General features: G+C 39.8%; 1 protein-coding gene across 1 annotated transcript; it reads left to right on the plus strand.

Annotated features, from left to right (window-relative positions):
* Window positions 1–3,468: 3,468 nt before the first annotated feature.
* POMP (proteasome maturation protein) lies at window positions 3,469–18,442 on the plus strand. The gene is made up of 6 exons (XM_008533344.2): window positions 3,469–5,323; window positions 7,851–7,948; window positions 9,661–9,721; window positions 13,496–13,597; window positions 14,344–14,437; window positions 17,490–18,442. The coding sequence occupies exons 1-6, from the start codon at window positions 4,961–4,963 to the stop codon at window positions 17,555–17,557; spliced, it is 786 nt and encodes a 261-aa protein (XP_008531566.2). The 5' UTR covers window positions 3,469–4,960; the 3' UTR covers window positions 17,558–18,442.

An 18,442-nucleotide genomic window follows, 5' to 3' on the forward strand; every position in this document is an offset into this window, starting at 1 on the left:
GACTGTCCTTGGAGACTGGGAGGGGAAAAGACCAAGCGGGCCTGGCCAGAATTTGTAGCTGGTGGGGGGAGGGGAAAGCTGGGCACATCACACTCACACACTGTGGTTCTTGATGTCAGCGGATGTCAGAACTCTAGACTTGGTGATGGGCTGCCAGTTTTTGTTGAGTCTAGCCCTGGGAGGAAAGGGATAATTGGAATCAGACAACAATTTGGGGCCTGGGCTTACAGTGCTGAGCTTTAGGGTTGGGCTCTAGGCCCAAGGGTGTGCTTCTGGAAACTTCTCCAAATAAGTTATCTTGGATCCCCCATACCTACCTCCTTATTTCCCAACCACATTAGTCAGCCTTGCCTATTAGACACAACTATCCATTCATGCATTCATTCCCACACTTTTCATTCAATAAACATTTACTGGGCACTTTCTATGTGCCAGATGCAGATACAACAATACATATGGTACAGCCCCTGACTGGAGGAGCTTGTGGGAGACAAGAAACAGACAGACGTGGAAATTGGTCAACGCAACCAAGTGGTAAAGTGTGTATAGGTTGCATGGGGGCATAACGGAGAGGACCTTGATTTATCTCAAATTACGCACACCCCACGTATTCCTCTGCCACTGCGATCCGCTCAGTCCCTGAACCTGCTACTCATTTGTCTTCCCTTCACAAACTCTGCCACTATGTCCCTTGGAACATGCAACTAGACTTCCCAGTTCTTGCCACAAGTTGTCTTTCCACATCATAGCACTAACCAAAACCTAGCTTTCATATAAACGATGCCATTTTCCTCAAAAGCTTGTTCAGTGGTGTCTACTTTTTCTCCCACTTTCCCCACTATCACTGCTTGATCTCTAACATTATCACTTAACCACCTCGTCTCTGAAGTGCATGCCACTTGCTTCACACTACCCTTTCTCTACTTTTGGAGCCACGAAAATTCAACCAAAGCCATGAGAATTTTTCACCTCAGTATGCTTTTACATCTCCCAATAACCAACCTCTGCTATTGCCTGGCTGTATTCATTCACCTGCTTCCCACTCATGTTTCATGACCAGCCTGTACTCTGGATGGGAGTTTCTCCTACTACATTCAACGACATGCATTCAGTAAATATTTGTGCCAGGGAGTGGGTATTCATAGGCAGACAAATCACAGTCCCCACCCTCAGGGAGCTTGCAGCCCAGAGAAACAAGCAAGCTGTAAGAAGACTAGAAAGCAGGTGCTATTGGAACACAAAGAAGGGGAGTATCATTGTACTCCTTTCTAATCACTTCCTCTGCCTTTCTGATCCCGTTGTACCATATGGTCACCTAGAATCCCTGCCCTACTTACTCTTCAGGAGGTCTGCTTTGGGAATCCCTTTCTCTACCCTGCGTTGCTGAGAATTGTTGCAGAAAACAGTGCGACTATGTTGATCTAGCCTATTACAAATTGATGTTACATTCACTCATGTCTTCATGGTTCTGAGCAGTTTTTAACTTTTACTGATCCGCTAGTGCATTCTCCATGTTGATTTTTCAATTTTTCTGCTCATCTAAAGCCACCACCAGCTCCTCTCACAGCAAGAGTATTAACAGTGGTGATTAGACATCAGTTCCCACAACATTCCTCCTCCATACTTCGGGTCTTCTCTTTCTTCACCATGTTTTTCATCTTTTCTCCTGTTTCAGAAACGGACTCCTTTCATGGCTAGCCACTCCGTCTCTGTCCTTGATCTCCCATCACACCTTCTCTAGGCGTCTGGGAGGTCATTACTTCAATCATGCCTTATCGATTCTTCTTTCTCCCCAGTATCTTCACTCTTGCACATTCACTGACTCTTTCCAACATCTGCCTAACAAACTTTTGTCTCTCCAACTACACATATGAAACAAAAACAAAAACCAATTTCCATTCAAACCAAAATCCTATTTCCCTTTTTTGAGACTGACAACTTTCTGAAAAGATTAATCTAAAATGTTCGGCTGCCTCCATTTTCTAACTACTAATTCTTCCATTCCTAGCAATCTGGTCTCTGCTTCCACCATTTTACTTAAATTGCTCACCAGATCATATAAATGACATCTCATTTGCCAAACTCCATTGATTTCCTTGTAATCAAAATACTTGACATCATTGGCCATTCCTCAATCTTGGCAGATTTTCCTTGGCTCCTGAGACATTCCTTAACTGAGACACTTTCCTACCTTTGTTCTCCATGCCTCTTCTGGCCTATGCCAAGTTCCAAAAAGGGATATTCACCACATATTAGTTGTAAAGACCTTTCTTAAGGCTGTACCCTTTTTTTAGTGCTTGCTTAAAGTATGCAAGGCACTGTGCTATATAGACAAACCAGACTTTAAGAGGGGTCTCCTAAGGGTGGTAGGGTTTGGGGGCCCACAGCTTGAACTCAGGCAAAGAGCAAAAGAGCCAAAGGGTAAGTGCAATTCTAAGTCTTTAGGGAGCATCACAGTTTAAGTCTGGAGAACCAAATTCAGTTGACAAGATGGAATACAGGAACAGGATGAAAACAGGAGACAGCCAGAGGTAACAAATGAGGAAAGAGGTAGAACAAGCAATGAGGGTTCTTGCCAGATGTTGTCAATGATGCTGAAGTTGTCCTCGTTGGCCTACATAGGTCATCAGAGTGGCTTACGAGTAGACAAGGAAGACAATGAAAAGTAAAGTAAGGTATTTGTTCTCACACAGCGCCTACACGCATGTTTCTTATGTAAAATGTGGATAACAGTAGTACCTATCTCATAGGGTAACTTAGGATTAACTGAAACGATGTATGTAAAAAACTGAGAACAGGGTTTGACACACAGTAGACATTAGCTGTTATTAATATTCTATCTTCCAAACTATATAACGTAGATAAAGTTTAAGCAAACACATAAGCCATTCTAGTATCAAATCTAATTCTTTAAACTATTTTAGCATACTCAATGCTGCCCTATATTAGTTAATACTGTAACAAAACCCTTTTAAAAGGATATAAATATGGGTGTGTGTACTGCTCAAAATAAGGCTATTTTTCTCCTTGCTACGCTACTGAAACTGCCTTCACATTGGTCACCAAAGGCCTGTTTCCAGGACTTCATGATCTTTTTTAACCACTTTAAAACTACTTTCTAACCTCTCCTTTCAACTACTTTTCGACCTCTCAACACTTTCTTGCCCTTTGGATTCTGAGATAACACTTTGGTTTGGTTCTCCTGCCTCTCTGACCATCTCTTTTTGTCTCCATGGAAGGCTTCCCCTCCCCTGGCTGCCTCTTGAATTCTAGTATTTTTCAGGTTCATCCCTACTATTCACTGCTTCTCAGCCTTTCTAATACGCTGCACTACCTTAATTTATACCTTTATCCTCTCTGCCTTGGACTACCGCAGCACTCGAAATGGTATCCTGGTTCCAGTTCCTCCCAATTTCAGTGTATCCCTCATGCTGCCACCAAAATGATTTTCTTTTTTTTTAAGATCAAGTGTTTGTGCAAGGACCTCCATTATCTTCTGTTTCCTACAAGAAAAAGTCCAAAACTTCAGCACACAATACAAGGGCCCTTCATTTTGGCCCCAACCAACCCCTCCAATCTCATCTCATCTTGCTCCACCTACTCAGCCAGAACTCCAACCACATGGAAATGTTCTTCATTATTCAGATTACAACATGCCCTTTTGCAAATCCCTGCCTTTGCACGTTTCCTCTTCTTCAAATGCCGTTTTTCCGTGTTCCCAACCACTTCCTGACCCAGCTCCTTTTTCTATTAAGCGTTTATCACACTGCATTTATAAATATCTGTTTACATGTCTATTCCCCCAGGAAAATAAAAGCATCCCAAGTATAGGAAAACAGCTTTAGCTCCAGAATCTAGTACCAAGAAAATGCTCAACAAGTATTTAATGACTGAATTGTGAGCAATCAACACACATTAAAATGATTTTTTAAAAAAGAGTTGCAGTTTTAAAATTTTTCCTTAGGTGGAATTGAGTGAAAGGAAAAAGATGCAAATGAAACACTCAAGCTCAAATCTCAAGGTAAATGTGGATATTCTGAAGAGCCAGAAGATGACCTATAAAGACAGCAGTACAGAATACTTAAAATCTGAAGCAGTGCAGAACTTCAAGGTTGAAGGCCATGGCAGTGGATATACATAACATATATGACATTATCACTTCCCTCCTTAAAACCCTTCAATTGCTTTTTAAAAATAAAGCTCATCTTTAAGCTGGTGCACAAGAGCCTCTGTAATAAACTTGCCTCCATCTACTTACAGCCCCACCTCACATCACTATGTACTCTCTCTCACAAAGGCCTTCTTTCCCACCTCAGACTTTGCACAAGCAAATCTGCCAGTAACTTTCTTTCACATACTCTCCTACCTCAAACTAGTTCACTCTCATCCCTTGGCTATCAGCCCAAGCGTTCTTTATCCCCCTTAGTGACAGAGCATAAAGCCCTTTTATCCCATTATATTTGGAAGGCAATACTGTATAGAGTTATGATCATGGATTATGGGTCCTTGGGCATTACCTATTTAACCCCTTTTATATCTTCGTTTCCTTGTCTGTAAAATCGGGGTAATAGTAGTACTTCCTTCATAAGATAATTGAAAGGATTAAAAAAGATAATTCACATAAAGCACTTAGAATTGTGTCGATATGTAGTAAGGGCCCACTGTATCTCAGTAATTATCGTATTTACTTAATCAGTTGTCCCACACCCCCTTCCCCTGCTCCTCCAGCCCAGGAACCACCCCAGCCTCATTCATGTCTGTATTCTCAGCCTCAGCACAGGGTCCCGAAGATAGCAGGCCTTCCACATATGATTTAAAAGATAAGCTAGTAAAAGCCTTGTGTCCCACGTTTGCCTTACTAGCTGAATAACCGCAGGCAACCACTCACCCACCTAAGCCTCGTTTCCCATTATGAAAAATGTAGCATCCACCTCAAAGAGGTCTTGTGCTAAATAAGGCGATGCATCTACCAAAGCACGTTGCACATCTTCAAATGTCGCACGAGCGGCAGATGTTTATTACTAAGAAAGCGGAGGTCTGCGTCTTCCCCTCTCCTCCGGCACATCTCGTCCCCACCGCTCCCTCCCGCCTCCCAGCCCACACCCTGACTGCGCCCTTGGCCCCCGCTCCCTCGGGACCGCAGGCGTGGGAGCCCCGGCCCCGCGCAGCTCCCTCACGGCGCCCCGCGCCCTCCTTCCTTCCTCGCCCGGACGGACGCACTTCCGGCGGATGTAGGGGGGGGCAGCCCCGGAAACGGAAGCGAGCGGCGGGGCCGGCTGACGGTAACGGGCTGAGAGCGTGTTCGCAGAGCGGGTTGAAGATGGTGAGTGAGACCCCAGGCGACCCGAGTTCCCGGCGGGCTCGGGAGCGTGGCGCTTCAGGAACAGGCCGCCGTCTCCCAGCCCGTCCCCTGGCGGAGGCAGCGGCGGGGCGTGAGGCCGGCCGCGGGCGCCATGATCTGTCGAGTCACGGGGCTGGGGGGTTCGTGGCTGTCGCCCGGGCCCGGCGCTTCGTCTGCATTCTCTTCCACCTCCTCCTTCTCTCTAGGTCTGCGCCGTCCCGTCCCCAAGTCCCCCGTAGGCCCCGGCCCCTTCCCCGGAGTTGGCGCGGAGCTGCCAAGGACAAAACCGAAAGTGCGGCGTCCTGTGGCCTGGCGCCTCGCCTGCCCTTCCCCGTGGGGAGACTCGGGGAGAGTCCTCAAAACCCTCGCCCGCCCCGGCCCTCGGAACCGCCCTGACCGCCGGCGCGTAACTGTGGGTCGCAGATCAGCGCTACTCTGCGGACATTTTCGGGAGTTTGTAGCGTGTCAGACGTTGGAGGGGAAAAAAATCAGACAGTTGCTGCTCCCCGTTTGTCAGTATTGTTAGTGCATCTCCTCTTCCGTCCTCCCTCTCTGTCTTTCCCTTTTTATCTTAAAAGTGATATTTGGGAAAGACTCCTGTGTCGCCGTTGCCGCTGACTCTGATACCAGTACTGCTGCTAGGCCTTCCAAATCTAGAAAACTTCTGTTGGTAAATACTGCTAATCATTTAGAGAGGTTTTGTAAACACGCTCAAGTGTAACTAGTGATCGTTAACTTTTCATAGGTTTGTTTTCCTCTTCTGGTTTATTGGAAACATCAGGTACTAATCCTGATATTTTACAGAAGGAAATTGGGAAAATGATAACAGTAGAACCCAGAGATCAGAATTCCCCTTTTCTTTGTGCATAGAAGAAACTTTTCTTTTGTCACTCTACAGTAAAGTGACTTGGGCAGAGGAGAATGTTCACGCAGGAAAGTAACAGGAGATACATTTGGAAAGGTACAGTCATACAACTCTAGTCCTGGAAAGAGTTCAGGTACGTGGTACAGATGAGCCAACAGGGTCAGAGAGGTGGTCTGCCTTTTCCGAGTCACCTGGTGGGTTAGTGACGGTCCACACTAGATTCCAGATTCTTTTCCTGCTTCACCATGACTTCTGCGCAGGAGAATTGAAACCTGTTGTGCAGGTTCTTGACTTCTAGGCTAAGGACCTTCGACTTTGTTCTTCAAGACGAGACATTGATGACTCAGTGAAAGATTTCTTAGCAGCTTTGGAAGGGGAGGTTGTGTGTTTTAGGGAAACCTTGATATGCAGAATTGGAAAATGGAAGAGTGTAGAGGCAGCAAGACCCGGTAGGGTGTTGCTGAAGTTATCCAGGTGTGAGAGCCTGGACTAGAGGGGTGGATTGAAGAAACGCTGGACAGAATAAAGTACCTGACCAAATAAAATATAAAATGAATTAAGAAGTCAGTAAAAAAGTTGGTTTGCCAGAGTAGTTTCTCCTAGAATAGTATAAAACTGAATACCAAACTACCTGTACCTGTTTTCCATTTTTCTGTGGGATTGCAGCTATATTGTACTTGAACAATGAGTGATTTAAAGTGATTATCTTGTGTTTTACCTGTTGTAACATTTATTGCATTTTGTTTGTTTAATCTGTCTTCATTAGACTAAGCCCTGGAAGGTAGACGTGTATCTTCAGCATCTAGCAAATAATTGATGCTTAATATATTGATGGCACATAATTGATGCTTAATAAATATTTGGTGATTAATTGTTTTATAGTATAAGTATGTTGGGTGATAATACATGAGTATCAAATGCACTGTGAGTCTGTTTTTGATTTTGCATTGTTCTGTCTAGATACATTTATTTTTCGTACGTAGTACTGTTCTCTAATAGACACCAAACACTTTGTGAGACTCCCTTTTTTTCTTAGCTTCTGTGACCACTCTTCAAGCAATTCTGTCTATTCTTAATCTTTCTTTGTCCTTAAGGAATGGTATTCCCCAGGATTCTGTCTTCAACTTATTTCATTCTGTTGCTAATCATTCCAGGCTAAGTGAGGGATCTTTCCCGTGAAAGTCAATCTCATCATGCCATAACCCTGCAGAGGCTCTCTGTCAATTTCAGAGTAAAACCCAAATTTCTTTGCATGTTTAAGGCTTTTCGTTTTGCCAGCCTTTACTTCTGCCTCACTCATACATGTATTTATTTAGCTCATCATCACGCATTGCTTGTAGTTTGTTCATTTATATTTTTCTACCCTTAGCCATGTTTTTTTTTTCCTGGAATGCCTTTCAACCTGACAGCATTCAGAGATCAACTCAAGAATCCTTCCTATCCTCAAATTTCTGTTATTCACTATATCATGTATGTCTCTCTACCGTAATGCTTAAGGCTCATCGTGATGGTCTAGATTGTGGGCTCTTTGAGGACGGGGACCTTACCTTTTCTCTGTAGTGCTTAAACAGTGTTTTTTACATAGGTGTTCAGTGTGAGTTTTAATAATTTTTTTGTTTAATAGTGTTTTTATTTGTGTTCTAGAATGCCAGAGGACTTGGCTCTCAGCTAAAGGACAGTATTCCAGTTACTGAACTTTCAGCAAGTGGACCTTTTGAAAGTCATGATCTTCTTCGAAAAGGGTATGGGAGAGTTGTGACTTTGTTATAATAAAATGTTTCTGTGAGTTATTTTTCCCATTGGTCTTTAAATATTCTGATAGGCCATAAATGTGTGTGTGTGATTTGGAAGACAGCAAGTAGTAGCCCTTAGAGTGGGGCAGGAGGGGTGCAGAGGGTTTGATGTTTTCTACCGTGTAAGAACTGTCATATCAGAGTAGTAGGTTCCAGAATCGGGCATCCTTCTAGGAGATGTTACCCAGTAGCATGATTTGATAGGACTCTTCTTTTTGCTACTATAACTTGGAGAGACATTTGTCTCCTTATCTTATTAACTATTGGAGTAAGTCACTTTTTTCAGGAAGACACTAGAATTTAGCAGTTAAGAGCTTGGACCCTGGACTCAGGCTGCCTGGGTTTTGAGCCTGGCTTTGCTATTCACTAGATGTATGCCTTTGGGCAAGTTACTTAATTGCTCTAAGTCTCAGTGTCCTCAATCTATTAGTAGTTTATATCTTATTTTGAGGAATAAATGAGTTAAGACATGAAAAAAGCTTAGAACGGTACCTGACATGAGTAAGCACTTTGTGTTTGCTGCTATTATTTTTCTTTTCTAGCTTGAGCACACAATTATATCCCTTCCCTCGATTTCCTTTATGTTTTCTATATGTTTAGGTCTCAGGGTCTGGTACCATGTCTTGGCACATTGCTTTTCTGCTTAATCAAATAGGGGTAATGCCTTTCCCCCATGAACATGCTGTTTTTTGAATTTTTACATTTTATATCTAATTTTAAGGTGTTTAGTCTGCCTATAATAGAGTGTCACTCTATACTGGTGTCTGGAGACAGACGTAATGCCTTATTATAGTCTTTCCGTTTTGTAGTGCAAGATGCAATATATAGCCTTTGGAGTTGGGGATATAATTTAATTTTTAGTATAGTCCAATTAGTAAGCCACTATCCAAGTCCTGATGATTTCCTTATTTACTTTTTTACATGAGATGCTCCTTTTTCCTTCCAGTTAGACTGTAAGATTGTCATGAGTAGAACCATTTTCAAATTTCGCTTCTAAGATAATAATGTTCTATACAAAGACAATTTTCAATAAACTATTGTTGCAGAATTTCTAAGGTTTCTTGCAGCTCTCAAATCCTGGTTTGGACAGTAACATGGTCACTTTTATATATCTAGAGTGATAGAGACCAAAGGCCTGCTTTTAGCTGTATATCACCTAACATAGACTTTGTACATAGGAGGTATTCAGTAAATGTCAAAAGTTGTTCCGCATGTGTTTATTAAACATATATTAAATACTGCATATGCCTTAGCCCTGAACAGAAGAGGCTTAGTTTATATAATATTAGAAGCATGTCATCAGAGTGACAATAATAAACATTATTAAATTTTTTGTAGATATAGGGCATCATTTAGCTACAGTTTTTGGAGGGTTCCCCGTAGTGAATTGAAGTCTTGACCACCAGTATCTATAATAGATGCATTTTAAACAATTATCATACAGTAAATTTGACTTGGTTCTTATTTTTGTGTATAGTTATATGAATTTTAATACATAGATCAATTCCTGTAAACATCACCACAGTCAGGATACAGAACAGTTTCATTGTCCAAAAAAACTCCCTCGTGCCATTCCTTTATAGTTATATGCTTGATAGTTGTGATTCTGAGCTTTGGGTATGGAGTGATACGTAATCTCCCTTTTAAATGTTTACTTTCAGTTTTTCTTGTGTGAAAAATGAACTTTTGCCGAGTCATCCTCTTGAATTATCAGAAAAAAATGTAAGTATATTACTTGTGTCTTTATTTTTATCCTCTCGTCAAAAAATACTTTCAGTAACACTGTTGTGGTTTCATTTATTAAGATAATTCTGGTGTTGAGCATTTGATGATGAATGGGAGGACTTATTTTCAGTAGCCTTTAGAGTAGGCTTTGAATTATCATTATACTGCGTAACTAAAGCTCTCTTTCTACGCATTCGTCTTGTCTTTTTTTATGGACATTTCTAAAGGTCGATCTGGGGCTGGCCCACTTGCACAGCGCTTAAGCTCGCATGTTCTGCTTCTTGGCGGCCTGGGGTTCGCCGGTTCGGATCCCGGGTATGGACATGGCACCACTTGGCAAAAGCCATGCTGTGGTAGGTGTCCCACGTATAAAGTAGAGGAAGATGGGCATGGGTGTTAGCTCAGGGCCAGTCTTTCTCAGCAGAAAGAGGAGGATTGGCAGTAGTGAGCTCAGGGCTAATCTTCCTCAAAAAAATAAAATAAATAAAAAAATAAAGGTCAATCCACTTCTCCATTCCTCTCATAATATTTTCTCATTTGATGACCCTGTTTTCTTTTATATTTTTCCCCTGCCATTTTTGCTGTTGACCTCTTTCTCAAGCCCTGCATCCTTAAGTTACTGAGGGATGTATCCACTTGCTAGGCACAGTAGGTACCCAGATGAAGAGGATGTAATCTCCATCCTTAAAGGGTTGAAAATTTAATGGGAGGACAAGCAGTGGATAGGGACTTCATCAAGTATTCTAGAGGACCAAGGATGGAGCAGCCACCTTTGTTAGGGCTTGTGGAAGGCTCCATAGAGGAGGGGATATTTGAACAGTTTTAGACCAGTATTTACCAGGAAAATTGGTGGGCACAGGTCACTCCTGAAGAGAGTGTAGTCTGTACAAATGTGTTAAAGACGACTTAAAGGATTTTTAAATCTCTGTTCAGACCAAGAAGAAAGAGGTATCTTACTACTTGGGGAAAATGGTGCACTGGTACTCAGTTAACAGAAATCTGACCTATTCCATTTTTTTTTGCTTCCTTCCTGTTTTAGTAGAGGGAAAGATTTTTCTATAAGAAAGAGTAGAACATGTAATGTAGTGATGAAATTCAAGTTCAAATTGGATGAGAAAATAAAGGGACTCCTAGCTGCTTTAAGTGCATTCTGGTTTCATGCTCAGAAGTTGACTTAGGAAGGTTAAATGTTTTTCAACCATAGAGGCTAATCATAGAAAGCATATAAATCAGGTTTGTGCAAGAAAAAGCTGATTAGGATAGCTCATTTTGATGAATAAGTGAACTGTATCACAGATGACACAATAGACCAAAAGAATAGGCCAGAACTTCAAGAAAAACACTTATGGAGGTGAATGTGAAATTCTTCATTTGAGTTAAAAAAATGAATGTACACATTTAGGTGTGGCAAACCTGACTTGTTACATAAAACTTGACAATTTTAATTTTATGTTCAGTATAAAGTAGCAGATTACAAACAGTTAATACAATCTTGGATTTTAGTAATAAATAGATGGGGCTCAAATCAAAGGAGATTGTAGGCTCACTTTCCTCTATTAGTCTGACCATTAGATTTGGAATGTTGGTTCAGTTCTGAGCAATACATTTTAAGAGAAGCTTTGACATTTCTGAGTGAGACTGACCAAAATGATGAAGAGTCTAAAAATTTCTTAGATCTTTTAAGACTCAGCTTAGTTCTGCTATCTCTGTGTAGTATTCTTTAGTCACTTTACCAGCTAATGGCAGTCCCTTGAAGTTCTGTGATACTTATTATGTGTCTTTTAACATGGGTTGTGTGGTTGAACTATATAGGTTTAAATTCTTGGCGCCACACTTGTTAACCAGGTAAACTTGGGCAGCTTGCTTAATCTCTCTTTAAGTCTTAGTTTCCTCATCTATAAAATGGAGTTAGTGATAGCCCATCCCTTGGTATGTGCTGGCTTATAGTAGCTCTCCATGTTTGAGAGTTGCAGTGGTGATAGTGATGGAGGATGACCATCATCATCTATAGCAGGGGTTCTCTACTAGGGGAGATTTTGCCCTCTAAGGTCATTTGGCAAGGTCTGATAGTCACAAGTGGTGTTGAGGGGAAGGATCTTTGGTATTGGCATCTATTGGGTAGAGGCCAGGGATGTTGCGAAACATCCTACATTGCACAGGACTGTCCCCACCCCCTACAACAAAGAATCATCTGGCCCAAGATGTCAGTAGTGGCAGGGGTTGAGAAGCCCTGATCTAGAGGTAGTGTCTTCCCCATTAGATTAGATAACCTCCTCCCTATAGACTGTTTCTTCTGTTTTGTTTTAGATCACTGCAGAGCCTAATTCTAATTTTGCAAATAGTTGCTAGTACTTAAGTGTATGTTAATTGATAATTGCGGTGTGCCATCACATTGCAAATTGAGTATATTCATCAAAGTTTATAAAATTGAATTGTTCTACATAAAATTGTGCTTATTATGAGATAACTCAGTATTTAAGGGAGACTCTGCAATTAGACCTTCAGATCATATACTCATGATAAAATATTGCCTATTTTCCCTGAGAACCATCAGTCAAAATTCTGCTCTCAGGCTAAAGAAATTAAAAACCATATTGCTAGATTTGTGCCTTCAGAATTAATATTTATGACCTCCAGGTTGTGTTCCAGGTGGGCACTAATCTCGCAGTAGATTTTTTGTCAAAACGATTTTTTTTTGACTGAGGAAGATTAGCCCTGAGCTAACATCTGTTGCCAGTCTTCCTCTTTGCTTGAGGAAGATTGTCCCTGAGCTAACATCTGTGCCATTCTTTCTCGATTTTGTATGTGGGTCACAGCCACAGCATGGCTGTCAAGTAGTGTAGGCCCAGGATCTGAACTCGTGAACCCAGACTGCTGGAGCAGAGCACACCAAACTTAATCACTAGGCCATAGGCGTGGCCCCATGATTTTTTATTTTTTAAGACTGTTAGAAAAGAATCTTATCCAGAGAGTATAGTGTAATAAAAAATGATCACAGAGGTCCCTTTCTCTCATAATTATTTTAGCTCAGACAGATCTTTATGGCAGTCTGTTTGCATGTCATGACTGCTATCCTTGAGAGCCATTTTGGGAAACTGTATGTTTGAGAATCCATGAGTCAAGTTGATTCATTTTGCCTGAAACATGTTAAATTGTGATAAAAGTTTTTAGAAGCAATATCAGTGCTTAGCAAAAGTATAATTCCAGAAAAAAAATTGCTTGGTAGTACTCAATACAATTTGGACAGACGTTAGAATCTTGCAGGTTCTTTTTCCCCAGAATCAATTACCCAAAAAAGTGGAGTTTAAACATTGTAGTTTAATTAACAGGTTGATATAATGGATCTGATTATTTCTTTTATGAAATCCTTTGAAATATATACTTTTGTACTTAGAATAGAAATTCACTATTAATTTTTGTTACTATACGTTAACCGTTTCTGAATCTCAAATTATTTACACCTTTTTGCTACCAGATTTGCAGTAATTCTAATCAGAAGTGCTAAAATGTGTTTGTGCTTAATTTATTAGTTTTGTAAATCCAAATTTTAGATGGTAATTTTATACTGGTGAAGTACACCTGCATGCTGGATAAAATAGAGGCATATATATTCTAAAATTTGTTGAAGAAATGAGTAAAAGTACTTTGTTTTTATTTTAGGTATGGATATTAAAATCCTTCATCTAAGTATTGTGTTACTTATGTATCAGTGCTGTTTTGAAAGCAAAATGTTGAGTGTAACATTTAAAATGACATTGTTGTCTTTTGTAGTTCCAGCTCAACCAAGATAAAATGAATTTTTCCACGCTGAGAAACATCCAGGGTCTATTTGCTCCACTGAAATTGCAAATGGAATTCAAGGCCGTACAGCAGGTGAGTTTTTAGATGTCAGTTGTGTATGGTTCCCACACATGTCGATATCTGTTGGAAGGACTCTTCTCTTTTAATAATAGCTATACAAACCCACCTTCTCATGTCCCCTACAACCAGTATTCTACTTTCCCCATTTTTAGGATATGGCCTCAATTCCTGCTTCATAGAGGAAAACAAGAAGCCATTAAACTCCTTGAAATTATAGGCTCAGTGTCTGAAAACTTAGCCATCTCCTTTCATGTTCTTCTTTGGGGAGGTTACATTGAATTTGAGATGCCTCTGGGAGTATCCGAGTGAAGGGATCTAGTGGGCAGTTTGTATATAGCTGAGTATACCTGTTGTTCAGGAGTGAGAGCTTCACAGATGTCCTTCCGCGTGTGTAAGAACTGTCCCCCCACTTGCACTCTGGATTCCATCACATCACGAGTATATGCTGTGGTTTTCCTGGATGGAAACAAAGCCCCAAATGTGTGCAAACCTGATGGGATTATTAAGTGTTGATAAAAGCTTCAATTTCAGTGTCTTTGCATATTTTGAGTAAAGTTTTGAGGAATTTTTTGAAACTTGGTTTGGGTTAAAATATAAACTAGTGTCCCATCCCTGACCCACCTCACCCCCAAGTTAAATTGTTATTTTACTTGATTTTGTGAATTTTACAAATGAAGAATGAAGAACATGAAATTAGATTATATAGTTTATTTCCCCTGTGGTTTTTTTAGTCTTACCCTTTTATACTTTTCCCAAAGGTTCAGCGTCTACCGTTTCTTCCAAGCTCAAATCTTTCACTGGATATTTTGAGGGGTAATGATGAGACTATTGGATTTGAAGATATTCTTAATGGTAAGTGTCGTTCAGCACCTTTTTATGGAGCCCCAGGAAGACACAAGGCAACAGCAGCAAACCAAACCAACAGCATCTCTGGTCCTCATGGAGCTTAGAGCTGGTTGGATTCACTGTTTATTCACTGCAATAAGATAAACTTTAATCTTAATAACTTTTCTTTAACTAGTTTTAAAAGTGAAAATCATTTATGGAGTTCTGAGGTTGTAGTCATTTCAGTCAACTTGTGGTAGTCATTCATTTTATGTTCCGAGGATAATGTGTAATGTGTGACTCTAATACAGCATTCTTAGGGTAGCTTAAACAACGATCATTGTTTCAGTATTCAAAATGTGGGATGTGACTAGTTTTTAAAATTACTAGAAAAAGTATAATAAAAGTTTTCTTTAAAAAATAGTCCTCAAAGGGCCAGCCCAGTGGCGTAGTGGTTAAGTTCACATGCTCTGCTTCGGGAGCTCGGGATTCACAGGTTTGGATCTTGGGCACAGACCTAGCACCACTGGTCAAGCCATGCTGTGGTGGCATCCCACATGAAATAGAGGAAGATTGGCACAGATGTTAGCTCAGTGACAATCTTCCTCAAGCAAAAAAAAGAGGAAGATTGCTAACAGATGCTAGCTGAGGGCCAATCTTCCTCACCAAAAAAAAAGTGCCCCCAACCCCCACAAATAATTTTTGTGCTTCTATAGATGGTGAGTAGGAAAGAAGACTCTCATTTTTAACGAAATTCCCTGAATAATTGTATTATGTATAAGGTAAATGACTTTTAAGTAAGAACAATACATTCAGGATCCTGTATTTTTTCTAATTCTGAGGAAGATAAACAAATAGAAGTCTGTCCAGCATTGCTTCTGCTCATTATGCCCCAGCAGTTCAGGAGAAACAGAAAAACCCAACAGGATTAAATTCTCTTAGTTTTGCTTGGCTGCTGATGTCCGGTAAGGAAATGCTGTGGACACAACAGAAGTCTAGTGAGCCTCCTGCGAATCTTCCCTGAGGGAACTGTCTGAATGCAGGAAAACCTGGAATTCCTTTGCTTTTCCATTGAACTTCGACCTCATTTAAAATTAGTAAGGTGATAGTTAGGTCTGTGTATGCTTATCTTTTAATTAGTTATAAAGATGCACTCATTAAAAATCAACTTCTGTAATTCTCTGTAAAGAAAGGGAGAGGGACCTACTGAGCGTTCCTGTAGTCAGTCAGTCAAATATTTGTTAGATATCAGGCACTGGGCTAGGCTCTGAATATACAGGGTGAAACGACGTCTGTGCTTTCTAATGGGAGACCTAAACATTGAACAGATGAAACACCAAACATGTGATTGCAAATTGTGAAAACTTCCAGAAATAAAAAGGCTAGGGATGTAGTTTCTTGTTGAGTGGGAGGGTCAGCTACCTCTGGGAATAGGACACATAAGTTGATTCCTGAAAGATAGGTGAATTAGTTGAGCTAAAAGTAGAATATTTCAGGCACATGCACTATATTTAGGGTTATATTTACTGAAGAGTGCAGTAGTAAAGTCAGAACTGGAGTTTTTCTTAGTGCTGAGAAGGGCCTTCCCTTTAAGAGGGGTAAACAGACTGAGCGAGAGGCTCAGTTCTCCCTCAGCGAGCTACTGGCAGAGCAGGCCGGTGCCCTCCTTTACGATATGCTATCTCTTGGTGCAAGTGATTTATTTCATAAGCAAATACTTATTAAAGTGAAAAGCTTAAAAAAGCAGAGTTTAAAAGAAAGTTGTCATTATATAAATGAGTATATTCTTTGTTTAAAAATTTCAAACATTACTGCTGAAACTAGGTTCCTCCATGATTACCCCCAAACCCATTTCTGACCCTCCTTCCCTGGTGACCTGCTGTTTTTAATTAGTGTATGTCCTTCCAGACTTTTTTCTCTCCCTTCATACAAACATATATATGATCAGAAGACATTTGGCATTGTTCAGTGTTTGTTTTTTAAAGACAGCTGGTACCATGCTGTGTGCATCTTATGGTATGTGTGATACATCAATGTATTTATTGGTGGATGCTTGCTTTTTTCTCTCTTGCTCACGAACATGAAACAGTGCTGCAGCAAACATCTTTGCCTAATCTTTGTGCTCATATGCAGACATTTTTTTTTTTTAGGTTTAGGTTTTGAATGCCTGTTGTATAATAGCAGTTTACTCTGTTATTAATAATTGTAGCAGTATCGGTTGTTGCTAAGGCTATCTTGTTGTGTCCAGAGTATAGATTCCTGAACTGATGTTCAGCAATAATCTCTAGTTTCTTAGGAGATCCAGTGAGGAAACCTCCACTTTGATAATGATTATTTTAATGTGAAGGGTATTTATTTTTACAGACTGATTTACAGTTTAGTTCATTGGGTCTTTATTTCTGTTTCTAGTTTTGTGTTGAGGAGTAGGGAGCAAAAAAGAAAAAAAGGCTTTATTGTCTTTAGAATTCTTACTGTATTCATTTTAAAAGCTCTTGTAGGCGTATTGTTACAATTAAAATAAGACTGTAGTCTGAGTCATCTATAAAAACGAGAGTGAAGATTAAGGTTTTCTTGCTCTAGAATTCTCATTTATGTTTGTGTACATGTGTATGCAACAGAGCGCAAAATAGAGAAAACGTTTTTTGCAAATTGGATTAAGAGTTTGCTTAATCTCTTAATTAGAGAATATTTCTAGAGTTATCTGAGAAGCCACTGGAAAACTTAAGAACTTTGAGACAGGAGGACTTTGTCAATCTATATTTTCTTTTTAAATTGAGCGTATTGAGGTATGATTGGCATACAGTAGAATGCATCCATCTTGAGTGTATAGTTCTGTAAATTTTAGCAGATGCGTACAGCTGTGTCACTGTCCCCCCAGTCAAGATAGAGTGTTTTCATTAACCCAGAAAGTTTCCTTGGTCCCCTTGCAGTCAGTCTCCTCACCCTTGGCCCCAGGCAACCACTGGTCTGTTTTCTCTCACTTTAGATTAGTTTGCCTGTTCTAGATGTTCATGTGAGTAGAAGCACTGAATTTATCTTTTTTTGAGAATCTTTAATGTTTGTTTTTGTTTGTTTTCAGACCCGGCACAGAGTGAACTAATGGGAGAACCACACTTGATGGTGGAATATAAACTCGGTTTACTGTAACGCAGCGTGTGCCGTTCGTGAAAAGAGTGGGGCTGTATCTTGTTTATAGTTGTCTTTTTACTGTAATTTGATGTACACAACATTAAACGTACTGACACATGAGAAGTTTTGCCTAAATAATATCCGTGATCAGTTGAAATTATTTGGGTCTTTGGTTTATGGCCATGCAACAGTTGAAAACACTAAAGAGAGATGATTTTAAAACTCCTAATTTATGTTAAAACAGTAGCCCCCTATGTCTTTAAAAAATTGTTGCTAATGAATATTATAAAACTCTCTACAGGTTCCAGATCAACCTATTTTCTAGGTATTTCATAAATACAATTTCAAATAACCATTAGCAGAATTTGAGTCTGCAACCTTTATAGTAGCTTCTTTTAGAATAAACATCTGTAATTGGTTGAAGTCGAAACATTTCAATTTAAGTACAAAGTAAGATTTATAGTTTACCTTGTTTCAGTATAGTTCATTAATACCTGTAAGAATAATATTTGCCTTATTGATGCTACTTTAGAATTATAGCTATTCCTTGGTTCTTTCAGGTTAAAAGTGTAAGTTCAGATGTTTTGATTTTGGTCTTGTATTTAAATTGAAAAATTAAAGCTACTAGCAGAAGTAGATTAATCCATTGTACTGCATACATTCAATATGTATTTAATATGTTATTAAGTAACACTGTTAAAGAAAAGTAAAACTCATTGTTCCTTGTTCTTTATATATCACAAGATACTTAAATTTAAAAAATAATTAGAACAGTCATATACACACACTGTGCATCCATGAAAAAATTCCGTAATTTATTTAAATCTTCACTATGGTGGTTCTTTATTATAAAGGCATTCTTTATGAACCTGGTATACAAAAATTAAAGATTTTTAGATTTAA

Source organism: Equus przewalskii, chromosome 16 (assembly GCF_037783145.1).
Source record: "Equus przewalskii isolate Varuska chromosome 16, EquPr2, whole genome shotgun sequence".
NCBI lineage: Eukaryota > Metazoa > Chordata > Mammalia > Perissodactyla > Equidae > Equus > Equus przewalskii.